Consider the following 25,728-nt stretch of genomic DNA (forward strand, 5'->3'; position numbering starts at 1 on the left):
GTGATGAAAAGGTTTTACAGTCCTTAACCCCTTAACGACATGTTGGGTGCCAATGCATGGAGAGGGCTCACGGGTGGAGCCCCCTCCATAGCCGCCAAGTCTTTGCTGCATATTGCTAGTATTGTTATCCCTGCGAGCACCACCGCGGCGCCCATGCCCCGCCCTCTTTCCGTCGTTCCCCGTGTCTCGTTTTAACTCATTCATCATGATGTGCTCATTGTAATGCAGGAGGATGAAAATCCCCATATACTGTAGTATGGCGGTATATGACAACCTGGGGCTAAAGGACCCGAGGGGGTCTGAAAAATAGTAAAATAAAAAAAAAAGTTTTTAAAAAAGTTCTAATAAAAAAACCTAAAAAATCTAATCACCCCCTTTACCTAGAACCGATATAAATATAAAACAGTGAACACATCAGGTATCGCCGCGTCCGAAAAAGCTCAGGGGGGGGGGGGTCAGGACCAGGGCTCGGGAGGTGAGACGGGTCAAACCTTCACTTTCTCTCCATTGTTTGGGGGATAGGAAGCTGAACCCTTCCCTGGGGTGGCGAGGACCGGCTTTGGTGGTGGAGGCGTCACATCCCCTCATGGGGGGTGGGGGTGGGGCAGGTGTGACCTCGTCCTTCGGGAGGAGGTGGTAGAGGCCGAGACGTCAAGAGCAGCAGAGCAGCCTCAGGCGTTTCCACGTCTTTTCCCGCAGTGCCAGGAGACGCCGAGACCCGCAGTGCCAGGAGCCGCCGGGACCCGCAGTGCCAGGAGACGGCGAGACCCGCAGTGCCAGGAGCCGCCGAGACCCGCAGTGCCAGGAGACGGCGAGACCCGCAGTGCCAGGAGCCGCCGGGACCCGCAGTGCCAGGAGACGGCGAGACCCGCAGTGCCAGGAGCCGCCGGGACCCGCAGTGCCAGGAGACGGCGAGACCCGCAGTGCCAGGAGACGGCGAGACCCGCAGTGCCAGGAGACGGCGAGACCCGCAGTGCCAGGAGCCGCCGAGACCCGCAGTGCCAGGAGACGGCGAGACCCGCAGTGCCAGGAGACGGCGAGACCCGCAGTGCCAGGAGACGCCGAGACCCGCAGTGCCAGGAGACGGCGAGACCAGCAGTGCCAGGAGACGGCGAGACCCGCAGTGCCAGGAGACGGCGAGACCCGCAGTGCCAGGAGACGGCGAGACCCGCAGTGCCAGGAGCCGCCGAGACCCGCAGTGCCAGGAGCCGCCGAGACCCGCAGTGCCAGGAGACGGCGAGACCAGCAGTGCCAAGAGACGGCGAGACCCGCAGTGCCAGGAGACGGCGAGACCCGCAGTGCCAGGAGACGGCGAGACCAGCAGTGCCAAGAGACGGCGAGACCCGCAGTGCCAGGAGACGGCGAGACCCGCAGTGCCAGGAGACGGCGAGACCCGCAGTGCCAGGAGCCGCCGAGACCCGCAGTGCCAGGAGCCGCCGAGACCCGCAGTGCCAGGAGACGGCGAGACCCGCAGTGCCAGGAGCCGCCGAGACCCGCAGTGCCAGGAGACGGCGAGACCCGCAGTGCCAGGAGACGGCGAGACCCGCAGTGCCAGGAGACGGCGAGACCCGCAGTGCCAGGAGACGGCGAGACCCGCAGTGCCAGGAGCCGCCGAGACCCGCAGTGCCAGGAGCCGCCGAGACCCGCAGTGCCAGGAGACGGCGAGACCCGCAGTGCCAGGAGCCGCCGAGACCCGCAGTGCCAGGAGACGGCGAGACCCGCAGTGCCAGGAGACGGCGAGACCCGCAGTGCCAGGAGACGGCGAGACCCGCAGTGCCAGGAGACGGCGAGACCCGCAGTGCCAGGAGCCGCCGAGACCCGCAGTGCCAGGAGCCGCCGAGACCCGCAGTGCCAGGAGACGGCGAGACCCGCAGTGCCAGGAGCCGCCGAGACCCGCAGTGCCAGGAGACGGCGAGACCCGCAGTGCCAGGAGACGGCGAGACCCGCAGTGCCAGGAGCCGCCGAGACCCGCAGTGCCAGGAGACGGCGAGACCCGCAGTGCCAGGAGACGGCGAGACCCGCAGTGCCAGGAGACGGTGACCAAGCGGACCTTAAGGGGATTAGAAGATGCCGCCCCTGATAAGGACATAAGGCCCGCAGTCTCTACACATTATACGCATCCAGTGAAATGACACAAAAAGTACAAATGATCCCTTTAATAAAACACAATTTTCCTGCCCCCCCCCCCCTGCCCTTTGGGAGCAACAAAGGCAGAAATACATTGATAAAGCATAAAAAAAAAACGAAATGTTATAAAACACATAAATATCACATAATACAGATAATGGCACCAGGAGCCTCAGGACACAGGGGGGGGCAGTGTGTGGGGGCCCTATACAATAAATACTTTTTCTTGCTTAAAAGGGTTTTCCCATGAAAAAAAAATTCTCAAATTTCCACCCCCAGTGATGTCACACAATACAGATCATTTTAACCCCTTACTGTACAATGTTACTCAGAGTAATAGGAGCTAAACACCAATAACACTCAGTGATGGTCGGTGTGAGTTCCCAGAGTGTGAGCGGAGACTCCCTGAGTGGACACTTCATGGTCCCTCTGTGCTGACAATGTGCTTAGATGGTCAGGGTACAGGGTTATATACACTTTTATTTAGCTACACTAGTATCTAACACATAGAAAGAGATTATGAGATCCGTGAGATGCATATTACACACAATGGTACAGCCAGCTCTGCTACATCAGAGATATAACACAGAGTGCCTCCTTGCCCCTGGATAAAGACCTTATCTGTAGCTTGCAATGTAATTCTCTACACTCTTCTTGCTGGCAGGAAGTGCCTGTACCTGAGCTGGTCTTGTTATGCCGGGGGAGGGGCAGAGACTCTGCAGTGTGCAGACAGGAGAAGCTATTACTGAGAAGAATCTGTTTGGCTCGACCATAGTCGGATCCTGGGGTAACCAAAATTGTATACACCAGGACTGATAGAGACAGGCTGGAATATAACAAAAATACGGAATTTCACAGTGAATTAGGGAACGCGTTATCCCCTTCCGTGGATTGTCTTTATGTAACTACAGTCATATGAAAAAGTTGGGGCCCCCCTATTAATCTTAATCATTTGTAGTTTAGCAGCTGACAGAAAATGTGGAATGTGACAGATGATAAAGTCTGGGCCCCTCCACACAGGAGAGACCTAATATTTGGTAGATCCTCCTTGTGCCTCCTGTAGCTTTTCCTGGATGAAGGGATTTCTCCAGTTCAGGTAAGTTTGCTGGTGGCCGAGCAGGGACAGAGCTTCATCCCACAGATGTTCCATGATCTTCAGGTCTGGGGACTGGGGGTCACTGTTCCTCCGCATGACGCCCGGGGGGAGATTTGGATCATTGTCTTGCTGAAATATCCATCCCCGGAATAACTTCAGCTCCGCCACCGATTCCTGAACATTATTCTCAAGGATCTGCTGATACTGAGAGGAATCCCTGCCACCCGCAACACTGGCCACAGCCCCAAAGCATGCTGGGACCTCCACCAAATCTTACAGGGGGCAGCAAGTGGTTTTCTTGCTGGGTTTTTTGGCCGCTATGTACAACACCTTTTTGTATGACCAAACAACTCAATCTTTGTCTCATCAGTGCACAGGACCTTCTTCTGCAACCCTCAGGCGCCTCTGTGTGTGGCTTCTCTGGCATCGCTCTCCCATAAGCTTCTCACGGTGCACAGTGACACCACCTGCTGCAGGATGATGCTGCGGGTCTCTGGAGGGGTCTGTGGCTCCTCTGGCATCGCTCTCCCATAAGCTTCTCACGGTGCACAGTGACACCACCTGCTGCAGGATGATGCTGCGGGTCTCTGGAGGGGTCTGTGGCTTCTCTGGCATCGCTCTCCCATAAGCTTCTCCCGGTGCACAGTGACCCCACATGCTGCAGGATGATGCTGCTGCGGGTCTCTGGAGGGGTCTGTGTCTCCTCTGGCATCGCTCTCCCATAAGCTTCTCCCGGTGCACAGTGACACCACCTGCTGCAGGATGGTGCTGCTGCGTCTCTGGAGGGTCTGTGGCTCCTCTGGCATCGCTCTCCCATAAGCCTCTCCTGGTGCACAGTGACACCACCTGCTGCAGGATGATGCTGCTGCGGGTCTCTGGAGGGTCTGTGGCTCCTCTGGCATCGCTCTCCCATAAGCCTCTCCTGGTGCACAGTGACACCACCTGCTGCAGGACGATGCTGCTGCGGGTCTCTGGAGGGGTCTGTGGCTTCTCTGGCATCGCTCTCCCATAAGCTTCTCCCGGTGCACAGTGACCCCACATGCTGCAGGATGATGCTGCTGCGGGTCTCTGGAGGGGTCTGTGGCTCCTCTGGCATCGCTCTCCCATAAGCTTCTCCCGGTGCACAGTGACCCCACATGCTGCAGGATGATGCTGCTGCGGGTCTCTGGAGGGGTCTGTGTCTCCTCTGGCATCGCTCTCCCATAAGCTTCTCCCGGTGCACAGTGACCCCACATGCTGCAGGATGATGCTGCTGCGGGTCTCTGGAGGGGTCTGTGGCTCCTCTGGCATCGCTCTCCCATAAGCTTCTCCCGCTGCACAGTGACCCCACATGCTGCAGGATGATGCTGCTGCGGGTCTCTGGAGGGGTCTGTGTCTCCTCTGGCATCGCTCTCCCATAAGCTTCTCCCGGTGCACAGTGACACCACCTGCTGCAGGACGATGCTGCGGGTCTTTGGAGGGGTCTGTGGCTCCTCTGGCATCGCTCTCCCATAAGCTTCTCACGGTGCACAGTGACACCACCTGCTGCAGGATGATGCTGCTGCGGGTCTTTGGAGGGGTCTGTGGCTCCTCTGGCATCGCTCTCCCATAAGCTTCTCACGGTGCACAGTGACACCACCTGCTGCAGGATGATGCTGCAGCGTCTCTGGAGGGGTCTGTGGCTCCTCTGGCATCGCTCTCCCATAAGCTTCTCACGGTGCACAGTGACACCACCTGCTGCAGGATGATGCTGCAGCGTCTCTGGAGGGGTCTGTGGCTCCTCTGGCATCGCTCTCCCATAAGCTTCTCACGGTGCACAGTGACACCACCTGCTGCAGGATGATGCTGCTGCGGGTCTCTGGAGGGGTCTGTGGCTCCTCTGGCATCGCTCTCCCATAAGCTTCTCCCGGTGCACAGTGACACCACATGCTGCAGGACGATGATGCGGGTCTCTGGAGGGTCTGTGGCTTCTCTGGCATCGCTCTCCCATAAGCTTCTCCCGGTGCACAGTGACACCACCTGCTGCAGGATGATGCTGCTGCGTCTCTGGAGGGTCTGTGGCTCCTCTGGCATCGCTCTCCCATAAGCTTCTCCCGGTGCACAGTGACACCACCTGCTGCAGGACGATGATGCGGGTCTCTGGAGGGGTCTGTGGCTCCTCTGGCATCGCTCTCCCATAAGCTTCTCCCGGTGCACAGTGACACCCCCTGCTGCAGGATGATGCTGCTGCGGGTCTCTGGAGGGTCTGTGGCTTCTCTGGCATCGCTCTCCCATAAGCTTCTCACAGTGCACAGTGACACCACCTGCTGCAGGATGATGCTGCAGCGTCTCTGGAGGTGTCTGTGGCTCCTCTGGCATCGCTCTCCCATAAGCTTCTCACAGTGCACAGTGACACCACCTGCTGCAGGATGATGCTGCTGCGGGTCTCTGGAGGGGTCTGTGGCTCCTCTGGCATCGCTCTCCCATAAGCTTCTCCCGATGCAGTGACACCACCTGCTGCAGGATGATGCTGCTGCGTCTCTGGAGGGGTCTGTGGCTTCTCTGGCATCGCTCTCCCATAAGCCTCTCCTGGTGCACAGTGACACCACCTGCTGCAGGACGATGATGCGGGTCTCTGGAGGGTCTGTGGCTCCTCTGGCATCGCTCTCCCATAAGCTTCTCCCGCTGCACAGTGACCCCACATGCTGCAGGACGATGCTGCTGCGGGTCTCTGGAGGTGTCTGTGGCTTCTCTGGCATCGCTCTCCCATAAGCTTCTCACGGTGCACAGTGACACCACATGCTGCAGGATGATGCTGCAGCGTCTCTGGAGGGGTCTGTGGCTCCTCTGGCATCGCTCTCCCATAAGCTTCTCACAGTGCACAGTGACACCACATGCTGCAGGATGATGCTGCGGGTCTCTGGAGGGTCTGTGGCTCCTCTGGCATCGCTCTCCCATAAGCTTCTCCCGGTGCACAGTGACACCACCTGCTGCAGGATGATGCTGCTGCGGGTCTCTGGAGGGTCTGTGGCTCCTCTGGCATCGCTCTCCCATAAGCTTCTCACGGTGCACAGTGACACCACATGCTGCAGGATGATGCTGCGGGTCTCTGGAGGGGTCTGTGGCTTCTCTGGCATCGCTCTCCCATAAGCTTCTCTTCAATCTATTACAGACACTTACACCCGTCACATCCGGCACATGAGGAGGGTGCACAGACTATTACACCTGTCACATCCGGCACATGATGAGGGTGCACAGACTATTACACCTGTCACATCCAGCACATGATGAGGGTGCACAGACTATTACACCCGTCACATCCGGCACATGATGAGGGTGCACAGACTATTACACCCGTCACATCCGGCACATGATGAGGGTGCACAGACTATTACACCTGTCACATCCGGCACATGATGAGGGTGCACAGACTATTACACCCGTCACATCCGGCACATGATGAGGGTGCACAGACTATTACACCGGTCACATCCGGCACATGATGAGGGTGCACAGACTATTACACCCGTCACATCCGGCACATGATGAGGGTGCACAGACTATTACACCCGGCACATCCGGCACATGATGAGGGTGCACAGACTATTACACCCGGCACATCCGGCACATGAGGAGGGTGCACAGACTATTACACCTGTCACATCCGGCACATGATGAGGGTGCACAGACTATTACACCCGGCACATCCGGCACATGAGGAGGGTGCACAGACTATTACACCCGTCACATCCGGCACATGATAAGGGTGCACAGACTATTACACCCGTCACATCCGGCACATGATGAGGGTGCACAGACTATTACACCCGTCACATCCGGCACATGATGAGGGTGCACAGACTATTACACCTGTCACATCCGGCACATGATGAGGGTGCACAGACTATTACACCCGTCACATCCGGCACATGATGAGGGTGCACAGACTATTACACCCGTCACATCCGGCACATGATAAGGGTGCACAGACTATTACACCCGTCACATCCGGCACATGATGAGGGTGCACAGACTATTACACCCGTCACATCCGGCACATGATGAGGGTGCACAGACTATTACACCTGTCACATCCGGCACATGATGAGGGTGCACAGACTATTACACCTGTCACATTTTCTGTAAGTACAATAAACCACAGTCCAGTCCTGAATATTCCTGTGTCCATCAGTTATTAGATATCACCCTGAAAGCTGCTGCATTATCCCAAACTAAAAATGAGATTATTGGGGGGGGGGGGCCCAAACTTTCCATGTGACCGTGTGAGGAGATTTAAGAATCTTCTCTTCATAGGAAAACCCCTTTCATGTTCTTAATACATTTTGTTCTCATCTTTTCTATAACATTCATCATCACATAAGGTACAGGCCGAAGGAGCAACAAGGTAACAACAGGAGCGACACAGAGCCTCCCTTGTGAGGCCCCTCCTCCTCTGTGGGGGTGCCCCCTCCCTTGTGAGGCCCTCCCCCTCCCTTGTGAGGCCCGGCACACTAGGGGGGGCAAGCGCCCCCTCGCTTGTGAGGCCCCTCCTCCTCTGTGGGGGCGCCCACAGAGGAGGAGGGGCATCCTCACAGAGGAGGAGGGGCATCCTCACAGAGGAGGGTCATAGAGGAGGGGCGTCCTCACAGAGGAGGAGGGGCATACACACAGAGGAGGAGGAGGGGCATACACACAGAGGAGGAGGGGCATACACACAGAGGAGGAGGGCATACACACAGAGGAGGAGGGGCATCCTCACAGAGGAGGAGGGGCATACACACAGAGGAGGAGGGTCATCCTCACAGAGGAGGAGGGGCATACACACAGAGGATGAGGGGCATACACACAGGAGGGTCATAAAGGAGGGGCGTCCTCTCAGAGGAGGAGGGGCGTCCTCACAGAGGAGGAGGGGCATACACAGAGGAGGAGGGGCATACACACAGAGGAGGAGGGGCATACACACAGAGGAGGAGGGGCATACACACACAGAGGAGGAGGGGCATACACACACAGAGGAGGAGGGGCATACACACACAGAGGAGGAGGGGCATACACACAGAGGAGGAGGGGCGTCCCCACAGAGGAGCGACATGGCAGATGGAGGGGGCATCCCCAGTGGGACGTGCACCAGGCGCCAGGGCTCCGCATCCTATGCAGTGCACTTATTAGGCCACATGACGTCTCCCCTGTGTGCTATAGTGTAGACCTGTGATATTCATCAAAATATTAAAAATATAAAAAAATTTATGTAGATAATAAAATTGTGAAAGTCCTTAAGAGCGAAGGTAAACACTATGACAGCGAGTCCAAGACCAGTCAGGAACCTGCAGGAAAACAAACAAATTATTAGGGGGGCAGGCAGGGGGGCCCGGCACACTATGGGGGCAGGCAGGGGGGCCCGGCACACGAGGGGGGCAGGCAGGGGGGCCCGGCACACTAGGGGGGCAGGCAGGGGAACCTGGCACACTAGGGGGGCAGGCAGGGGGCCCGGCACACTATGGGGGCAGGCAGGGGGGCCCGGCACACGAGGGGGGCAGGCAGGGGGGCCCGGCACACTAGGGGGGCAGGCAGGGGAACCTGGCACACTAGGGGGGCAGGCAGGGGGGCCCGGCACACTATGGGAGCAGGCAGGGGGGCCCGGCACACTATGGGAGCAGGCAGGGGGGCCCGGCACACTATGGGAGCAGGCAGGGGGGCCCGGCACACTATGGGAGCAGGCAGGGGGGCCCGGCACACTAGGGGGGCAGGCAGGGGGGCCTGGCACACTATGGGAGGAGGCAGGGGGGCCCGGCACACTATGGGAGCAGGCAGGGGGGCCCGGCACACTAAGGGGGCAGGCAGGGGGGCCCGGCACACTAGGGGGGCAGGCAGGGGGGCCCGGCACATTGAATGATGGTGCTGTACTCACTGTTTGTCTGTGGAGTGACTGCTATAATTTGCTCATCTCTTGCTCTTCATTGGCTCCGGGATCTCCTAAAAGGTCAGAGGTAAATGATCATTTATTCTGGGTCCATCCAGGGGTGCAGGGGGCATCGGGGGAGGGGACACATATAATTACACCCAAATGGAGGAAAATCATTGCGCCCGTCCTTTATATCACAATAATAAACCAAGGCCGGGGATCGGCATCCACCCCCCCCCCCCGGTCCTGTATACACTCTATATGTACAGAATACACCCCCCCTCCTGTATACACTCTATATGTACAGAATACACCCCCCCGTCCTGTATACACTCTATATGTACAGAATACACCCCCCCGTCCTGTATACACTCTATATATACAGAATACACCCCCCCGTCCTGTATACACTCTATATGTACAGAATACACCCCCCCCGTCCTGTATACACTCTATATGTACAGAATACACCCCCCCGTCCTGTATACACTCTATATGTACAGAATACACCCCCCACTGTATACACTCTATATATACAGAATACACCCCCCCTGTATACACTCTATATGTACAGAATACACCCCCCGTCCTGTATACACTCTATATGTACAGAATACACCCCCCCGTCCTGTATACACTCTATATGTACAGAATACACCCCCCCCGTCCTGTATACACTCTATATGTACAGAATACACCCCCCCGTCCTGTATACACTCTATGGGCCACAGTTATTACTTTTGTGCGCCTAAGTGTAGTAGTTGCGCCTAAATTCGGGCGCACTGTTTTGCTAGAATTATCACAAGCTACAACCATCTGTGATAAGTATATTTTCTGCCTCTTATTAATCACTTCAGTTTAGGCGCAGTTTAGGCGCAATGTTAGATTCAGGCAGTTACATGTGATCCTGCTACAAGCTCCTCTCTGCTTCTCCCACAGCCCAGAATGAAGATAACACTCACAGCAGCACCCAGGTGTGTGACACCCAGCACCCAGTGACCTCCTCAGCAGGGGCTTCTCCTGGAGGGGATCCCCCAGTGCTGGTCTCCTGCTGCACCCCTGTAATTCTGCACAATATCCCCCTCAGACACTGTGCAGAATTACATGGGGGACACTTGTATGTCGTTTCTGCAAACTTGTGCAAAGTTCTCTTCTCTCTTGCTCTTTTGAGCTCAGGTTTTGCAGAATATTTTGTAAATAGAAGGTGATGAACTGTAAATAGTCTGCAGCTCCTGTCTGTAATGTATCTAATGTATCTATTATATGTTCTAGTGTCTGTAATGTATCTAATGTATCTATTATATGTTCTAGTGTCTGCAGAGTATCTCATGTATCTATTATATGTTCTAGTGTCTGCAGTGTATCTAATGTATCTATTATATGTTCTAGTGTCTGCAATGTATCTAATGTATCTATTATCTCTTCTAGTGTCTGGCTGAGCTTTGCTGCTAGAAATGAGCTGTTCTGCAAAGGGGCTCAGTGCTTTCCTCTCAGATAACGCCACCTTCGGGCTGGAGTGTTTTTGCGCCCGTTTTTGCGCCTAAATGCAAAAGTCGCAAGTGATGAATATCATTAGGAGCAGCAAAACATCTGGAATTGAACGATAGATGAGGGAAAGGTGGTTATTTTTGCTGCGCGGCTAATTTGACGTTTAATCGCAAAAATGGCGCAAAAACGGTGCGCCTAAACGAAAAGGCGCAAAAACAACAGAAAAAACAAGTGATAAATGTGGCCCCATATGTACAGAATACACCCCCCACTGTATACACTCTATATATACAGAATACACCCCCCCTGTATACACTCTATATGTACAGAATACACCCCCCACTGTATACACTCTATATATACAGAATACACCCCCCCTGTATACACTCTATATGTACAGAATACACCCCCCACTGTATACACTCTATATATACAGAATACACCCCCCCCTGTATACACTCTATATATACAGAATACACCCCCCCCCGTCCTGTATACACTCTATATGTACAGAATACACCCCCCCCCTGTATACACTCTATATGTACAGAATACACCCCCCCCCCGTCCTGTATACACTCTATATGTACAGAATACACCCCCCCCGTCCTGTATACACTCTATATGTACAGAATACACCCCCCCCGTCCTGTATACACTCTATATGTACAGAATACACCCCCCCCTGTATACACTCTATATATACAGAATACACCCCCCCTGTATACACTCTATATATACAGAATACACCCCCCCCTGTATACACTCTATATATACAGAATACACCCCCCCCTGTATACACTCTATATGTACAGAATACACCCCCCCCTGTATACACTCTATATATACAGAATACACCCCCCCTGTATACACTCTATATGTACAGAATACACCCCCCACTGTATACACTCTATATATACAGAATACACCCCCCCCTGTATACACTCTATATATACAGAATACACCCCCCCCCCCGTCCTGTATACACTCTATATATACAGAATACACCCCCCCCTGTATACACTCTATATGTACAGAATACACCCCCCACTGTATACACTCTATATGTACAGAATACACCCCCCCCTGTATACACTCTATATATACAGAATACACCCCCCCCCCCGTCCTGTATACACTCTATATATACAGAATACACCCCCCCCTGTATACACTCTATATATACAGAATACACCCCCCCTGTATACACTCTATATGTACAGAATACACCCCCCACTGTATACACTCTATATATACAGAATACACCCCCCCCTGTATACACTCTATATATACAGAATACACCCCCCCCCCCGTCCTGTATACACTCTATATATACAGAATACACCCCCCCCTGTATACACTCTATATATACAGAATACACCCCCCCTGTATACACTCTATATGTACAGAATACACCCCCCACTGTATACACTCTATATATACAGAATACACCCCCCCTGTATACACTCTATATGTACAGAATACACCCCCCCCCGTCCTGTATACACTCTATATATACAGAATACACCCCCCCCCGTCCTGTATACACTCTATATGTACAGAATACACCCCCCACTGTATACACTCTATATATACAGAATACACCCCCCCCCCGTCCTGTATACACTCTATATATACAGAATACACCCCCCCCGTCCTGTATACACTCTATATGTACAGAATACACCCCCCCCGTCCTGTATACACTCTATATATACAGAATACACCCCCCCCCCCGTCCTGTATACACTCTATATATACAGAATACACCCCCCCGTCCTGTATACACTCTATATGTACAGAATACACCCCCCCCGTCCTGTATACACTCTATATGTACAGAATACACCCCCCACTGTATACACTCTATATGTACAGAATACACCCCCCACTGTATACACTCTATATATACAGAATACACCCCCCCCTGTATACACTCTATATATACAGAATACACCCCCCCCCGTCCTGTATACACTCTATATGTACAGAATACACCCCCCCGTCCTGTATACACTCTATATGTACAGAATACACCCCCCACTGTATACACTCTATATATACAGAATACACCCCCCCCTGTATACACTCTATATATACAGAATACACCCCCCCGTCCTGTATACACTCTATATGTACAGAATACACCCCCCCGTCCTGTATACACTCTATATGTACAGAATACACCCCCCCGTCCTGTATACACTCTATATGTACAGAATACACCCCCCCCTGTATACACTCTATATATACAGAATACACCCCCCCCCGTCCTGTATACACTCTATATGTACAGAATACACCCCCCCGTCCTGTATACACTCTATATGTACAGAATACACCCCCCCCGTCCTGTATACACTCTATATATACAGAATACACCCCCCCTGTATACACTCTATATGTACAGAATACACCCCCCCGTCCTGTATACACTCTATATATACAGAATACACCCCCCCGTCCTGTATACACTCTATATGTACAGAATACACCCCCCCGTCCTGTATACACTCTATATGTACAGAATACACCCCCCCCCGTCCTGTATACACTCTATATGTACAGAATACACCCCCCGTCCTGTATACACTCTATATGTACAGAATACACCCCCCCCCCGTCCTGTATACACTCTATATGTACAGAATACACCCCCCCCCGTCCTGTATACACTCTATATATACAGAATACACCCCCCGTCCTGTATACACTCTATATGTACAGAATACACCCCCCACTGTATACACTCTATATATACAGAATACACCCCCCCCTGTATACACTCTATATATACAGAATACACCCCCCCCCGTCCTGTATACAATCTATATGTACAGAATACACCCCCCCCGTCCTGTATACACTCTATATGTACAGAATACACCCCCCGTCCTGTATACACTCTATATGTACAGAATACACCCCCCCCGTCCTGTATACACTCTATATGTACAGAATACACCCCCCCGTCCTGTATACACTCTATATGTACAGAATACACCCCCCGTCCTGTATACACTCTATATGTACAGAATACACCCCCCCCGTCCTGTATACACTCTATATATACAGAATACACCCCCCCCCCGTCCTGTATACACTCTATATATACAGAATACACCCCCCCGTCCTGTATACACTCTATATGTACAGAATACACCCCCCCCGTCCTGTATACACTCTATATGTACAGAATACACCCCCCCGTCCTGTATACACTCTATATGTACAGAATACACCCCCCCCCCGTCCTGTATACACTCTATATGTACAGAATACACCCCCCCCCGTCCTGTATACACTCTATATGTACAGAATACACCCCCCGTCCTGTATACACTCTATATGTACAGAATACACCCCCCCCGTCCTGTATACACTCTATATATACAGAATACACCCCCCCCCCGTCCTGTATACACTCTATATATACAGAATACACCCCCCCGTCCTGTATACACTCTATATGTACAGAATACACCCCCCCCGTCCTGTATACACTCTATATGTACAGAATACACCCCCCGTCCTGTATACACTCTATATGTACAGAATACACCCCCCACTGTATACACTCTATATATACAGAATACACCCCCCCCTGTATACACTCTATATATACAGAATACACCCCCCCCGTCCTGTATACACTCTATATGTACAGAATACACCCCCCCCCCGTCCTGTATACACTCTATATGTACAGAATACACCCCCCGTCCTGTATACACTCTATATATACAGAATACACCCCCCCCGTCCTGTATACACTCTATATATACAGAATACACCCCCCCCGTCCTGTATACACTCTATATATACAGAATACACCCCCCCGTCCTGTATACACTCTATATGTACAGAATACACCCCCCCGTCCTGTATACACTCTATATGTACAGAATACACCCCCCCCCGTCCTGTATACACTCTATATGTACAGAATACACCCCCCGTCCTGTATACACTCTATATATACAGAATACACCCCCCCCGTCCTGTATACACTCTATATGTACAGAATACACCCCCCCCTGTATACACTCTATATGTACAGAATACACCCCCCCGTCCTGTATACACTCTATATGTACAGAATACACCCCCCCGTCCTGTATACACTCTATATGTACAGAATACACCCCCCCCCGTCCTGTATACACTCTATATGTACAGAATACACCCCCCCGTCCTGTATACACTCTATATGTACAGAATACACCCCCCCCCGTCCTGTATACACTCTATATGTACAGAATACACCCCCCGTCCTGTATACACTCTATATATACAGAATACACCCCCCCCCGTCCTGTATACACTCTATATGTACAGAATACACCCCCCCCGTCCTGTATACACTCTATATGTACAGAATACGCCCCCCCCGTCCTGTATACACTCTATATGTACAGAATACACCCCCCGTCCTGTATACACTCTATATATACAGAATACACCCCCCCCTGTATACACTCTATATATACCGAATACACCCCCCCCCCCGTCCTGTATACACTCTATATGTACAGAATACACCCCCCCGTCCTGTATACACTCTATATATACAGAATACACCCCCCCGTCCTGTATACACTCTATATATACAGAATACACCCCCCCCTGTATACACTCTATATATACCGAATACACCCCCCCCCCCCGTCCTGTATACACTCTATATGTACAGAATACACCCCCCCGTCCTGTATACACTCTATATGTACAGAATACACCCCCCCCTGTATACACTCTATATGTACAGAATACACCCCCCGTCCTGTATACACTCTATATATACAGAATACACCCCCCCCGTCCTGTATACACTCTATATGTACAGAATACACCCCCCCCCGTCCTGTATACACTCTATATGTACAGAATACACCCCCCCGTCCTGTATACACTCTATATGTACAGAATACACCCCCCCCGTCCTGTATACACTCTATATGTACAGAATACACCCCCCGTCCTGTATACACTCTATATATACAGAATACACCCCCCCCGTCCTGTATACACTCTATATGTACAGAATACACCCCCCCCGTCCTGTATACACTCTATATGTACAGAATACGCCCCCCCCCGTCCTGTATACACTCTATATGTACAGAATACACCCCCCGTCCTGTATACACTCTATATATACAGAATACACCCCCCCCTGTATACACTCTATATATACCGAATACACCCCCCCCCCGTCCTGTATACACTCTATATATACAGAATACACCCCCCCCCCGTCCTGTATACACTCTATATGTACAGAATACACCCCCCCGTCCTGTATACACTCTATATATACAGAATACACCCCCCCGTCCTGTATACACTCTATATGTACAGAATACACCCCCCCCCGTCCTGTATACACTCTATATGTACAGAATACACCCCCCCGTCCTGTATACACTCTATATATACAGAATACACCCCCCCCGTCCTGTATACACTCTATATGTACAGAATACACCCCCCCGTCCTGTATACACTCTATATATACAGAATACACCCCCCCGTCCTGTATACACTCTATATATACAGAATACACCCCCCCGTCCTGTATACACTCTATATGTACAGAATACACCCCCCCCCGTCCTGTATACACTCTATATGTACAGAATACACCCCCCCCCACCGTCCTGTATACACTCTATATGTACGGAATATACAGTGTAACATCCTCCATCCCCCGGATGTGCAGTGTAACATCAGTGTAAGGATGAGGGTTATTATTCCTCTTGGACTGTGCAGGACAAAGGAGGACGAGGCGCCACGTCCCCCACAGGAGAACACCAGGATCCATCAGGAAGGAGGACGAGGCGCCATGTCTTATACAGGAGAACACCAGGATCCATCAGGAAGGAGGACGAGGCGCCACGTCCCCCACAGGAGAACACCAGGATCCATCAGGAAGGAGGACGAGGCGCCACGTCCCACACAGGAGAACACCAGGATCCATCAGGAAGGAGGACGAGGCGCCACGTCCCACACAGGAGAACACCAGGATCCATCAGGAAGGAGGACGAGGCGCCACGTCTTACACAGGAGAACACGAGGATCCATCAGGAAGGAGGACGAGGCGCCACGTCCCCCACAGGAGAACACCAGGATCCATCAGGAAGGAGGACGAGGCGCCACGTCTTACACAGGAGAACACGAGGATCCATCAGGAAGGAGGACGAGGCGCCACGTCCCCCACAGGAGAACACCAAGATCCATCAGGAAGGAGGAGGGGCGCCACGTCCCCCACAGGAGAACACCAGGATCCATCAGGAAGGAGGACGAGGCGCCACGTCCCACACAGGAGAACACCAGGATCCATCAGGAAGGAGGAGGGGCGCCACGTCCCCCAAAGGAGAACACCAGGATCCATCAGGAAGGAGGACGAGGCGCCACGTCCGCCACAGGAGAACACCAGGATCCATCAGGAAGGAGGACGAGGCGCCATGTCCCACACAGGAGAACACCAGGATCCATCAGGAAGGAGGGACGAGGCGCCACGTCTTACACAGGAGAACACCAGGATCCATCAGGAAGGAGGGACGAGGCGCCACGTCTTACACAGGAGAACACCAGGATCCATCAGGAAGGAGGAACGAGGCGCCACGTCCCACACAGGAGAACACCAGGATCCATCAGGAAGGAGGACGAGGTGCCACGTCCCCCACAGGAGAACACCAGGATCCATCAGGAAGCAGGGACGAGGCGCCACGTCTTACACAGGAGAACACCAGGATCCATCAGGAAGGAGGGACGAGGCGCCACGTCTTACACAGGAGAACACCAGGATCCATCAGGAAGGAGGACGAGGCGCCACGTCCCCCACAGGAGAACACCAGGATCCATCAGGAAGGAGGACGAGGCGCCACGTCCCCCACATGAGAACACCAGGATCCATCAGGAAGCAGGGACGAGGCGCCACGTCTTACACAGGAGAACACCAGGATCCATCAGGAAGGAGGGACGAGGCGCCACGTCTTACACAGGAGAACACCAGGATCCATCAAGAAGGAGGACGAGGCACCATGTCCCACACAGGAGAACACCAGGATCCATCAGGAAGGAGGAGGGGCGCCACGTCCCCCACAGGAGAACACCAGGATCCATCAGGAAGGAGGACGAGGTGCCACGTCCCCCACAGGAGAACACCAGGATCCATCAGAAAGGAGGACGAGGCGCCACGTCTTACACAGGAGAACACCAGGATCCATCAGGAAGGAGGACGAGGCGCCACGTCCCCCACAGGAGAACACCAGGATCCATCAGGAAGGAGGACGAGGCGCCACGTCCCCCACAGGAGAAAACCAGGATCCATCAGGAAGGAGGACGAGGCGCCAAGTCCCCCACAGGAGAACACCAGGATCCATCAGGAAGGAGGACGAGGCGCCACGTCTTACACAGGAGAACACCAGGATCCATCAGGAAGGAGGACGAGGCGCCATGTCCCACACAGGAGAACACCAGGATCCATCAGGAAGGAGGACGAGGCGCCACGTCCCCCACAGGAGAACACCAGGATCCATCAGGAAGGAGGAGGGGCGCCACGTCCCCCACAGGAGAACACCAGGATCCATCAGGAAGGAGGACGAGGCGCCACGTCCGCCACAGGAGAACACCAAGATCCATCAGGAAGGAGGACGAGGCGCCACGTCCCACACAGGAGAACACCAGGATCCATCAGGAAGGAGGACGAGGCGCCATGTCCCACACAGGAGAACACCAGGATCCATCAGGAAGGAGGGACGAGGCGCCACGTCTTACACAGGAGAACACCAGGATCCATCAGGAAGGAGGGACGAGGCGCCACGTCTTACACAGGAGAACACCAGGATCCATCAGAAAGGAGGACGAGGCGCCACGTCCCCCACAGGAGAACACCAGGATCCATCAGGAAGGAGGACGAGGCGCCACGTCCCCCACAGGAGAACACCAGGATCCATCAGGAAGCAGGGACGAGGCGCCACGTCTTACACAGGAGAACACCAGGATCCATCAGGAAGGAGGGACGAGGCGCCACGTCCCCCACAGGAGAACACCAGGATCCATCAGGAAGGAGGACGAGGCGCCACGTCTTACACAGGAGAACACGAGGATCCATCAGGAAGGAGGACGAGGCGCCACGTCCCCCACAGGAGAACACCAGGATCCATCAGGAAGGAGGACGAGGCGCCACGTCTTACACAGGAGAACACGAGGATCCATCAGGAAGGAGGACGAGGCGCCACGTCCCCCACAGGAGAACACCAAGATCCATCAGGAAGGAGGAGGGGCGCCACGTCCCCCACAGGAGAACACCAGGATCCATCAGGAAGGAGGACGAGGCGCCACGTCCCACACAGGAGAACACCAGGATCCATCAGGAAGGAGGAGGGGCGCCACGTCCCCCAAAGGAGAACACCAGGATCCATCAGGAAGGAGGACGAGGCGCCACGTCCGCCACAGGAGAACACCAGGATCCATCAGGAAGGAGGACGAGGCGCCATGTCCCACACAGGAGAACACCAGGATCCATCAGGAAGGAGGGACGAGGCGCCACGTCTTACACAGGAGAACACCAGGATCCATCAGGAAGGAGGGACGAGGCGCCACGTCTTACACAGGAGAACACCAGGATCCATCAGGAAGGAGGAACGAGGCGCCACGTCCCACACAGGAGAACACCAGGATCCATCAGGAAGGAGGACGAGGTGCCACGTCCCCCACAGGAGAACACCAGGATCCATCAGGAAGCAGGGACGAGGCGCCACGTCTTACACAGGAGAACACCAGGATCCATCAGGAAGGAGGGACGAGGCGCCACGTCTTACACAGGAGGACACCAGGATCCATCAGGAAGGAGGACGAGGCGCCACGTCCCCCACAGGAGAACACCAGGATCCATCAGGAAGGAGGACGAGGCGCCACGTCCCCCACATGAGAACACCAGGATCCATCAGGAAGCAGGGACGAGGCGCCACGTCTTACACAGGAGAACACCAGGATCCATCAGGAAGGAGGGACGAGGCGCCACGTCTTACACAGGAGAACACCAGGATCCATCAAGAAGGAGGACGAGGCGCCATGTCCCACACAGGAGAACACCAGGATCCATCAGGAAGGAGGAGGGGCGCCACGTCCCCCACAGGAGAACACCAGGATCCATCAGGAAGGAGGACGAGGTGCCACGTCCCCCACAGGAGAACACCAGGATCCATCAGAAAGGAGGACGAGGCGCCACGTCTTACACAGGAGAACACCAGGATCCATCAGGAAGGAGGACGAGGCGCCACGTCCCCCACAGGAGAACACCAGGATCCATCAGGAAGGAGGACGAGGCGCCACGTCCCCCACAGGAGAAAACCAGGATCCATCAGGAAGGAGGACGAGGCGCCAAGTCCCCCACAGGAGAACACCAGGATCCATCAGGAAGGAGGACGAGGCGCCACGTCCCACACAGGAGAACACCAGGATCCATCAGGAAGGAGGACGAGGCGCCACGTCCCCCACAGGAGAACACCAGGATCCATCAGAAAGGAGGACGAGGCGCCACGTCTTACACAGGAGAACACCAGGATCCATCAGGAAGGAGGACGAGGCGCCATGTCCCACACAGGAGAACACCAGGATCCATCAGGAAGGAGGACGAGGCGCCACGTCCCCCACAGGAGAACACCAGGATCCATCAGGAAGGAGGAGGGGCGCCACGTCCCCCACAGGAGAACACCAGGATCCATCAGGAAGGAGGACGAGGCGCCACGTCCGCCACAGGAGAACACCAAGATCCATCAGGAAGGAGGACGAGGCGCCACGTCCCACACAGGAGAACACCAGGATCCATCAGGAAGGAGGACGAGGCGCCATGTCCCACACAGGAGAACACCAGGATCCATCAGGAAGGAGGGACGAGGCGCCACGTCTTACACAGGAGAACACCAGGATCCATCAGGAAGGAGGGACGAGGCGCCACGTCTTACACAGGAGAACACCAGGATCCATCAGGAAGGAGGACGAGGCGCCACGTCCCCCACAGGAGAACACCAGGATCCATCAGGAAGGAGGACGAGGCGCCACGTCCCCCACAGGAGAACACCAGGATCCATCAGGAAGCAGGGACGAGGCGCCACGTCTTACACAGGAGAACACCAGGATCCATCAGGAAGGAGGGACGAGGCGCCACGTCCCCCACAGGAGAACACCAGGATCCATCAGGAAGGAGGACGAGGCGCCACGTCCCCCACAGGAGAACACCAGGATCCATCAGGAAGGAGGACGAGGCGCCACATCTTACACAGGAGAACACAAGGATCGATCAGGAAGGAGGACGATGCGCCACGTCCCACACAGGAGAACACCAGGATCCATCAGGAAGGAGGGACGAGGCACCACGTCCCCCACAGGAGAACACCAGGATCCATCAGGAAGGAGGACGAGGCGCCACGTCCCACACAGGAGAACACCAGGATCCATCAGGAAGGAGGACGAGGCGCCACGTGTACACAGGAGAACACCAGGATCCATCAGGAAGGAGGACGAGGCGCCACGTCCCACACAGGAGAACACCAGGATCCATCAGGAAGGAGGGACGAGGCGCCAGGTCTTACACAGGAGAACACCAGGATCCATCAGGAAGGAGGACGAGGCGCCACGTCCCACACAGGAGAACACCAGGATCCATCAGGAAGGAGGACGAGGCGCCACGTCCCACACAGGAGAACACCAGGATACATCACGAAGGAGGGACGAGGCGCCAGGTCTTACACAGGAGAACACCAGGATCCATCAGGAAGGAGGACGAGGCGCCACGTCCCCCACAGGAGAACACCAGGATCCATCAGGAAGGAGGAGGGGCGCCACGTCCCCCACAGGAGAACACCAGGATCCATCAGGAAGGAGGACGAGGCGCCACGTCCCCCACAGGAGAACACCAGGATCCATCAGGAAGGAGGACGAGGCGCCACGTCCCCCACAGGAGAACACCAGGATCCATCAGGAAGGAGGACGAGGCGCCACGTCCCACACAGGAGAACACCAGGATCCATCAGGAAGGAGGACGAGGCGCCACGTCCCACACAGGAGAACACCAGGATCCATCAGGAAGGAGGACGAGGCGCCACGTCTTACACAGGAGAACACCAGGATCCATCAGGAAGGAGGGACGAGGCGCCACGTCTTACACAGGAGAACACCAGGATCCATCAGGAAGGAGGACGAGGCGCCACGTCCCCCACATGAGAACACCAGGATCCATCAGGAAGCAGGGACGAGGCGCCACGTCTTACACAGGAGAACACCAGCATCCATCAAGAAGGAGGACGAGGCGCCATGTCCCACACAGGAGAACACGAGGATCCATCAGGAAGGAGGAGGGGCGCCACGTCCCCCACAGGAGAACACCAGGATCCATCAGGAAGGAAGACGAGGTGCCACGTCCCCCACAGGAGAACACCAGGATCCATCAGGAAGGAGGACGAGGCGCCACGTCTTACACAGGAGAACACCAGGATCCATCAGGAAGGAGGACGAGGCGCCACGTCTTACACAGGAGAACACCAGGATCCATCAGGAAGGAGGACGAGGCGCCACGTCCCCCACAGGAGAACACCAGGATCCATCAGGAAGGAGGACGAGGCGCCAAGTCCCCCACAGGAGAACACCAGGATCCATCAGGAAGGAGGACGAGGCGCCACGTCTTACACAGGAGAACACCAGGATCCATCAGGAAGGAGGACGAGGCGCCACGTCCCCCACAGGAGAACACCAGGATCCATCAGGAAGGAGGACGAGGCGCCACGTCCCCCACAGGAGAACACCAGGATCCATCAGGAAGGAGGACGAGGCGCCACGTCCGCCACAGGAGAACACCAGGATCCATCAGGAAGGAGGACGAGGCGCCACGTCCCACACAGGAGAACACCAGGATCCATCAGGAAGGAGGACGAGGCGCCACGTCCCACACAGGAGAACACCAGGATCCATCAGGAAGGAGGACGAGGCGCCATGTCCCACACAGGAGAACACCAGGATCCATCAGGAAGGAGGGACGAGGCGCCACGTCTTACAAAGGAGAACACCAGGATCCATCAGGAAGGAGGACGAGGCGCCATGTCCCACACAGGAGAACACCAGGATCCATCAGGAAGGAGGGACGAGGCGCCACGTCTTACACAGGAGAACACCAGGATCCATCAGGAAGGAGGGACGAGGCGCCACGTCTTACACAGGAGAACACCAGGATCCATCAGGAAGGAGGACGAGGCGCCACGTCCCCCACAGGAGAACACCAGGATCCATCAGGAAGGAGGACGAGGCGCCACGTCCCCCACAGGAGAACACCAGGATCCATCAGGAAGCAGGGACGAGGCGCCACGTCTTACACAGGAGAACACCAGGATCCATCAGGAAGGAGGGACGAGGCGCCACGTCTTACACAGGAGAACACCAGGATCCATCAAGAAGGAGGACGAGGCGCCATGTCCCACACAGGAGAACACCAGGATCCATCAGGAAGGAGGAGTGGCGCCACGTCCCCCACAGGAGAACACCAGGATCCATCAGGAAGGAGGACGAGGCACCACGTCCCCCACAGGAGAACACCAGGATCCATCAGGAAGGAGGACGAGGTGCCACGTCTTACACAGGAGAACACCAGGATCCATCAGGAAGGAGGGACGAGGCACCACGTCCCACACAGGAGAACACCAGGATCCATCAGGAAGGAGGACGAGGTGCCACGTCCCCCACAGGAGAACACCAGGATCCATCAGGAAGGAGGACGAGGCGCCACGTCTTACACAGGAGAACACCGGGATCCATCAGGAAGGAGGAGGGGCGCCACGTCCCCCACAGGAGAACACCAGGATCCATCAGGAAGGAGGACGAGGCGCCACGTCCCCCACAGGAGAACACCAGGATCCATCAGGAAGGAGGACGAGGTGCCATGTCCCCCACAGGAGAACACCAGGATCCATCAGGAAGGAGGACGAGGCGCCACGTCCCCCACAGGAGAACACCAGGATCCTTTAGGAAGGAGGACGGAGCTGCTCACGTACTGGTCACTCACCTTCATTCCTCTCTGGGTTCAGTTCTGCAGCTTCTTCTCCATTTTCTTTGTGATGTCCTAAAGTGACAGAGGAAGATTCATCGGGAGGTTCTCAGCAGGACGGAGGCGTTAGAATAAAAGGGAACGACTCCTAAAATTTATGATAAGTTACTCATAGATCCCAGCACCAGGACTGTGGGATCTTATATCTGTTATCCACGGCCTCCTTCCTTCTAATATCAACTTTTAAAATTATGCTAATGATGGCTTCACAGGCTGTTACAATGAGCACAGCAGGTTTCCCATCCCCTGCACTTCCTGCTGCTCCTATATTACATAGGCAAAGAGAGGGGAGACATGTTCTTCTCATTGTAATAGCCTGTGAAGCTACAGATTGCGGGGCTCTGGTAATGCTTCCCAAGCCCCTCAGGATCAACAGGATAATAAGTAGATATTAGAAGGGAGGCGGCCATGGGTAACAGATGATACCACAGTCCCGGTGCCTGGATCTATGAGTAAGGTGGATGGATTATAATGATGGATTGTGAGGGAGATTTACCATCATTTAAAGAAACATTTGATATGTTGTAGGGAAGAGAATTTTAAGCCCTCCTGCAGCTGGATTAGTTACCTGAATCTTGCTCCTTTCTGTGCTATGCAGCAGCCTCCCCCTGCTATCAGCCTCTGTAAGAGACTCCCCAGATGGCCGGTGCCAGGCACTTCCCGTCCTCACTGGTCAGTATACGGAGAATGTACATGTGAGACACCCCCAGATCCAGGGACCTCCTCTCCCCCTCTTCTATGTGTGATGGATCCAGTGACCTCCTCTCCCCTTCTTCAATGTGTGATGGATCCAGTGATCTCCTCTTCTATGTGTGAGGGATCCAGTGACCTCCTCTCCCCCTCTTCTATTCGTGATGGATCCAGGGATCTCCTCTCCCCCTCTTCTATGTGTGATGGATTCAGTGACCTCCTCTCCCCCTCTCCTATGTGTGATGGATCCAGTGACCTCCTCTCCTATGTGTGATGGATCCAGTGACCTCCTCTCCTATGTGTGATGGATCCAGTGATCTCCTCTCCCCCTCTTTTATGTGTGATGGATCCAGTGACCTCCTCTCCCCCTCTTCTATGTGTGATGGATCCAGAGACCTCCTCTTCTATGTGTGATGGATCCAGTGACCTCCTCTCCTATGTGTGATGGATCCAGTGACCTCCTCTCCTCCTCTTCTATGTGTGATGGATCCAGTGACCTCCTCTCCCCCTCTTCTATGTGTGATGGATCCAGTGACCTCCTCTTCTATGTGTGATGGATCCAGGGATCTCCTCTCCACCTCTTCTATGTGTGATGGATCCAGTGATCTCCTCTTCTATGTGTGATGGATCCAGTGATCTCCTCTCCTATGTGTGATGGATCCAGTGACCTCCTCTCCTATGTGTGATGGATCCAGTGACCTCCTCTCCCCCTCTTCTATGCGTGATGGATCCAGGGATCTCCTCTCCCCCTCTTCTATGTGTGATGGATCCAGTGACCTCCTCTCCCCCTCTCCTATGTGTGATGGATCCAGTGACCTCCTATCCTATGTGTGATGGATCCAGTGACCTCCTCTCCTATGTGTGATGGATCCAGTGACCTCCTCTCCCCCTCTTCAATGTGTGATGGATCCAGTGATCTCCTCTTCTATGTGTGATGGATCCAGTGACCTCCTCTCCTATGTGTGATGGATCCAGTGACCTCCTCTACCCCTCTTCTATGTGTGATGGATCCAGTGACCTCCTCTCCCCCTCTTCTATGCGTGATGGATCCAGTGACCTCCTCTTCTATGTGTGATGGATCCAGGGATCTCCTCTCCACCTCTTCTTTGTGTGATGGATCCGGGGATCTCCTCTTCTATGTGTGATGGATCCAGTGATCTCCTCTCCTATGTGTGATGGATCCAGTGACCTCCTCTCCCCCTCTTCAATGTGTGATGGATCCAGTGATCTCCTCTTCTATGTGTGATGGATCCAGTGACCCCCTCTTCTATGTGTGATGGATCCAGTGATCTCCTCTTCTATGCGTGATGGATCCAGGGATCTCCTCTCCCCCTCTTCTATGTGTGATGGATTCAGTGACCTCCT

The 25,728-nt window shown here is 54.5% G+C and overlaps 1 protein-coding gene across 1 annotated transcript in view; it reads right to left on the reverse strand.

Annotated features, from left to right (window-relative positions):
- Positions 1-2,158: 2,158 nt before the first annotated feature.
- LOC140108855 (uncharacterized) overlaps positions 2,159-25,728 on the reverse strand; it is a 41,932-nt gene continuing 18,362 nt past the window's right edge. The window contains exons 4-6 of the mRNA XM_072131982.1: positions 23,632-23,688; positions 9,090-9,154; positions 2,159-8,505 (exon numbers count right to left, since the gene is read on the reverse strand). Coding sequence (XP_071988083.1) covers positions 3,590-4,801 — 1,212 coding nt within the window. The 5' untranslated portion in view covers positions 4,802-8,505; positions 9,090-9,154; positions 23,632-23,688 and the 3' untranslated portion in view covers positions 2,159-3,589. The remainder of the gene's footprint in view (positions 8,506-9,089; positions 9,155-23,631; positions 23,689-25,728) is intronic.

This window comes from Engystomops pustulosus, unplaced genomic scaffold (genome assembly GCF_040894005.1).
Source record: "Engystomops pustulosus unplaced genomic scaffold, aEngPut4.maternal MAT_SCAFFOLD_190, whole genome shotgun sequence".
Lineage (NCBI taxonomy): Eukaryota > Metazoa > Chordata > Amphibia > Anura > Leptodactylidae > Engystomops > Engystomops pustulosus.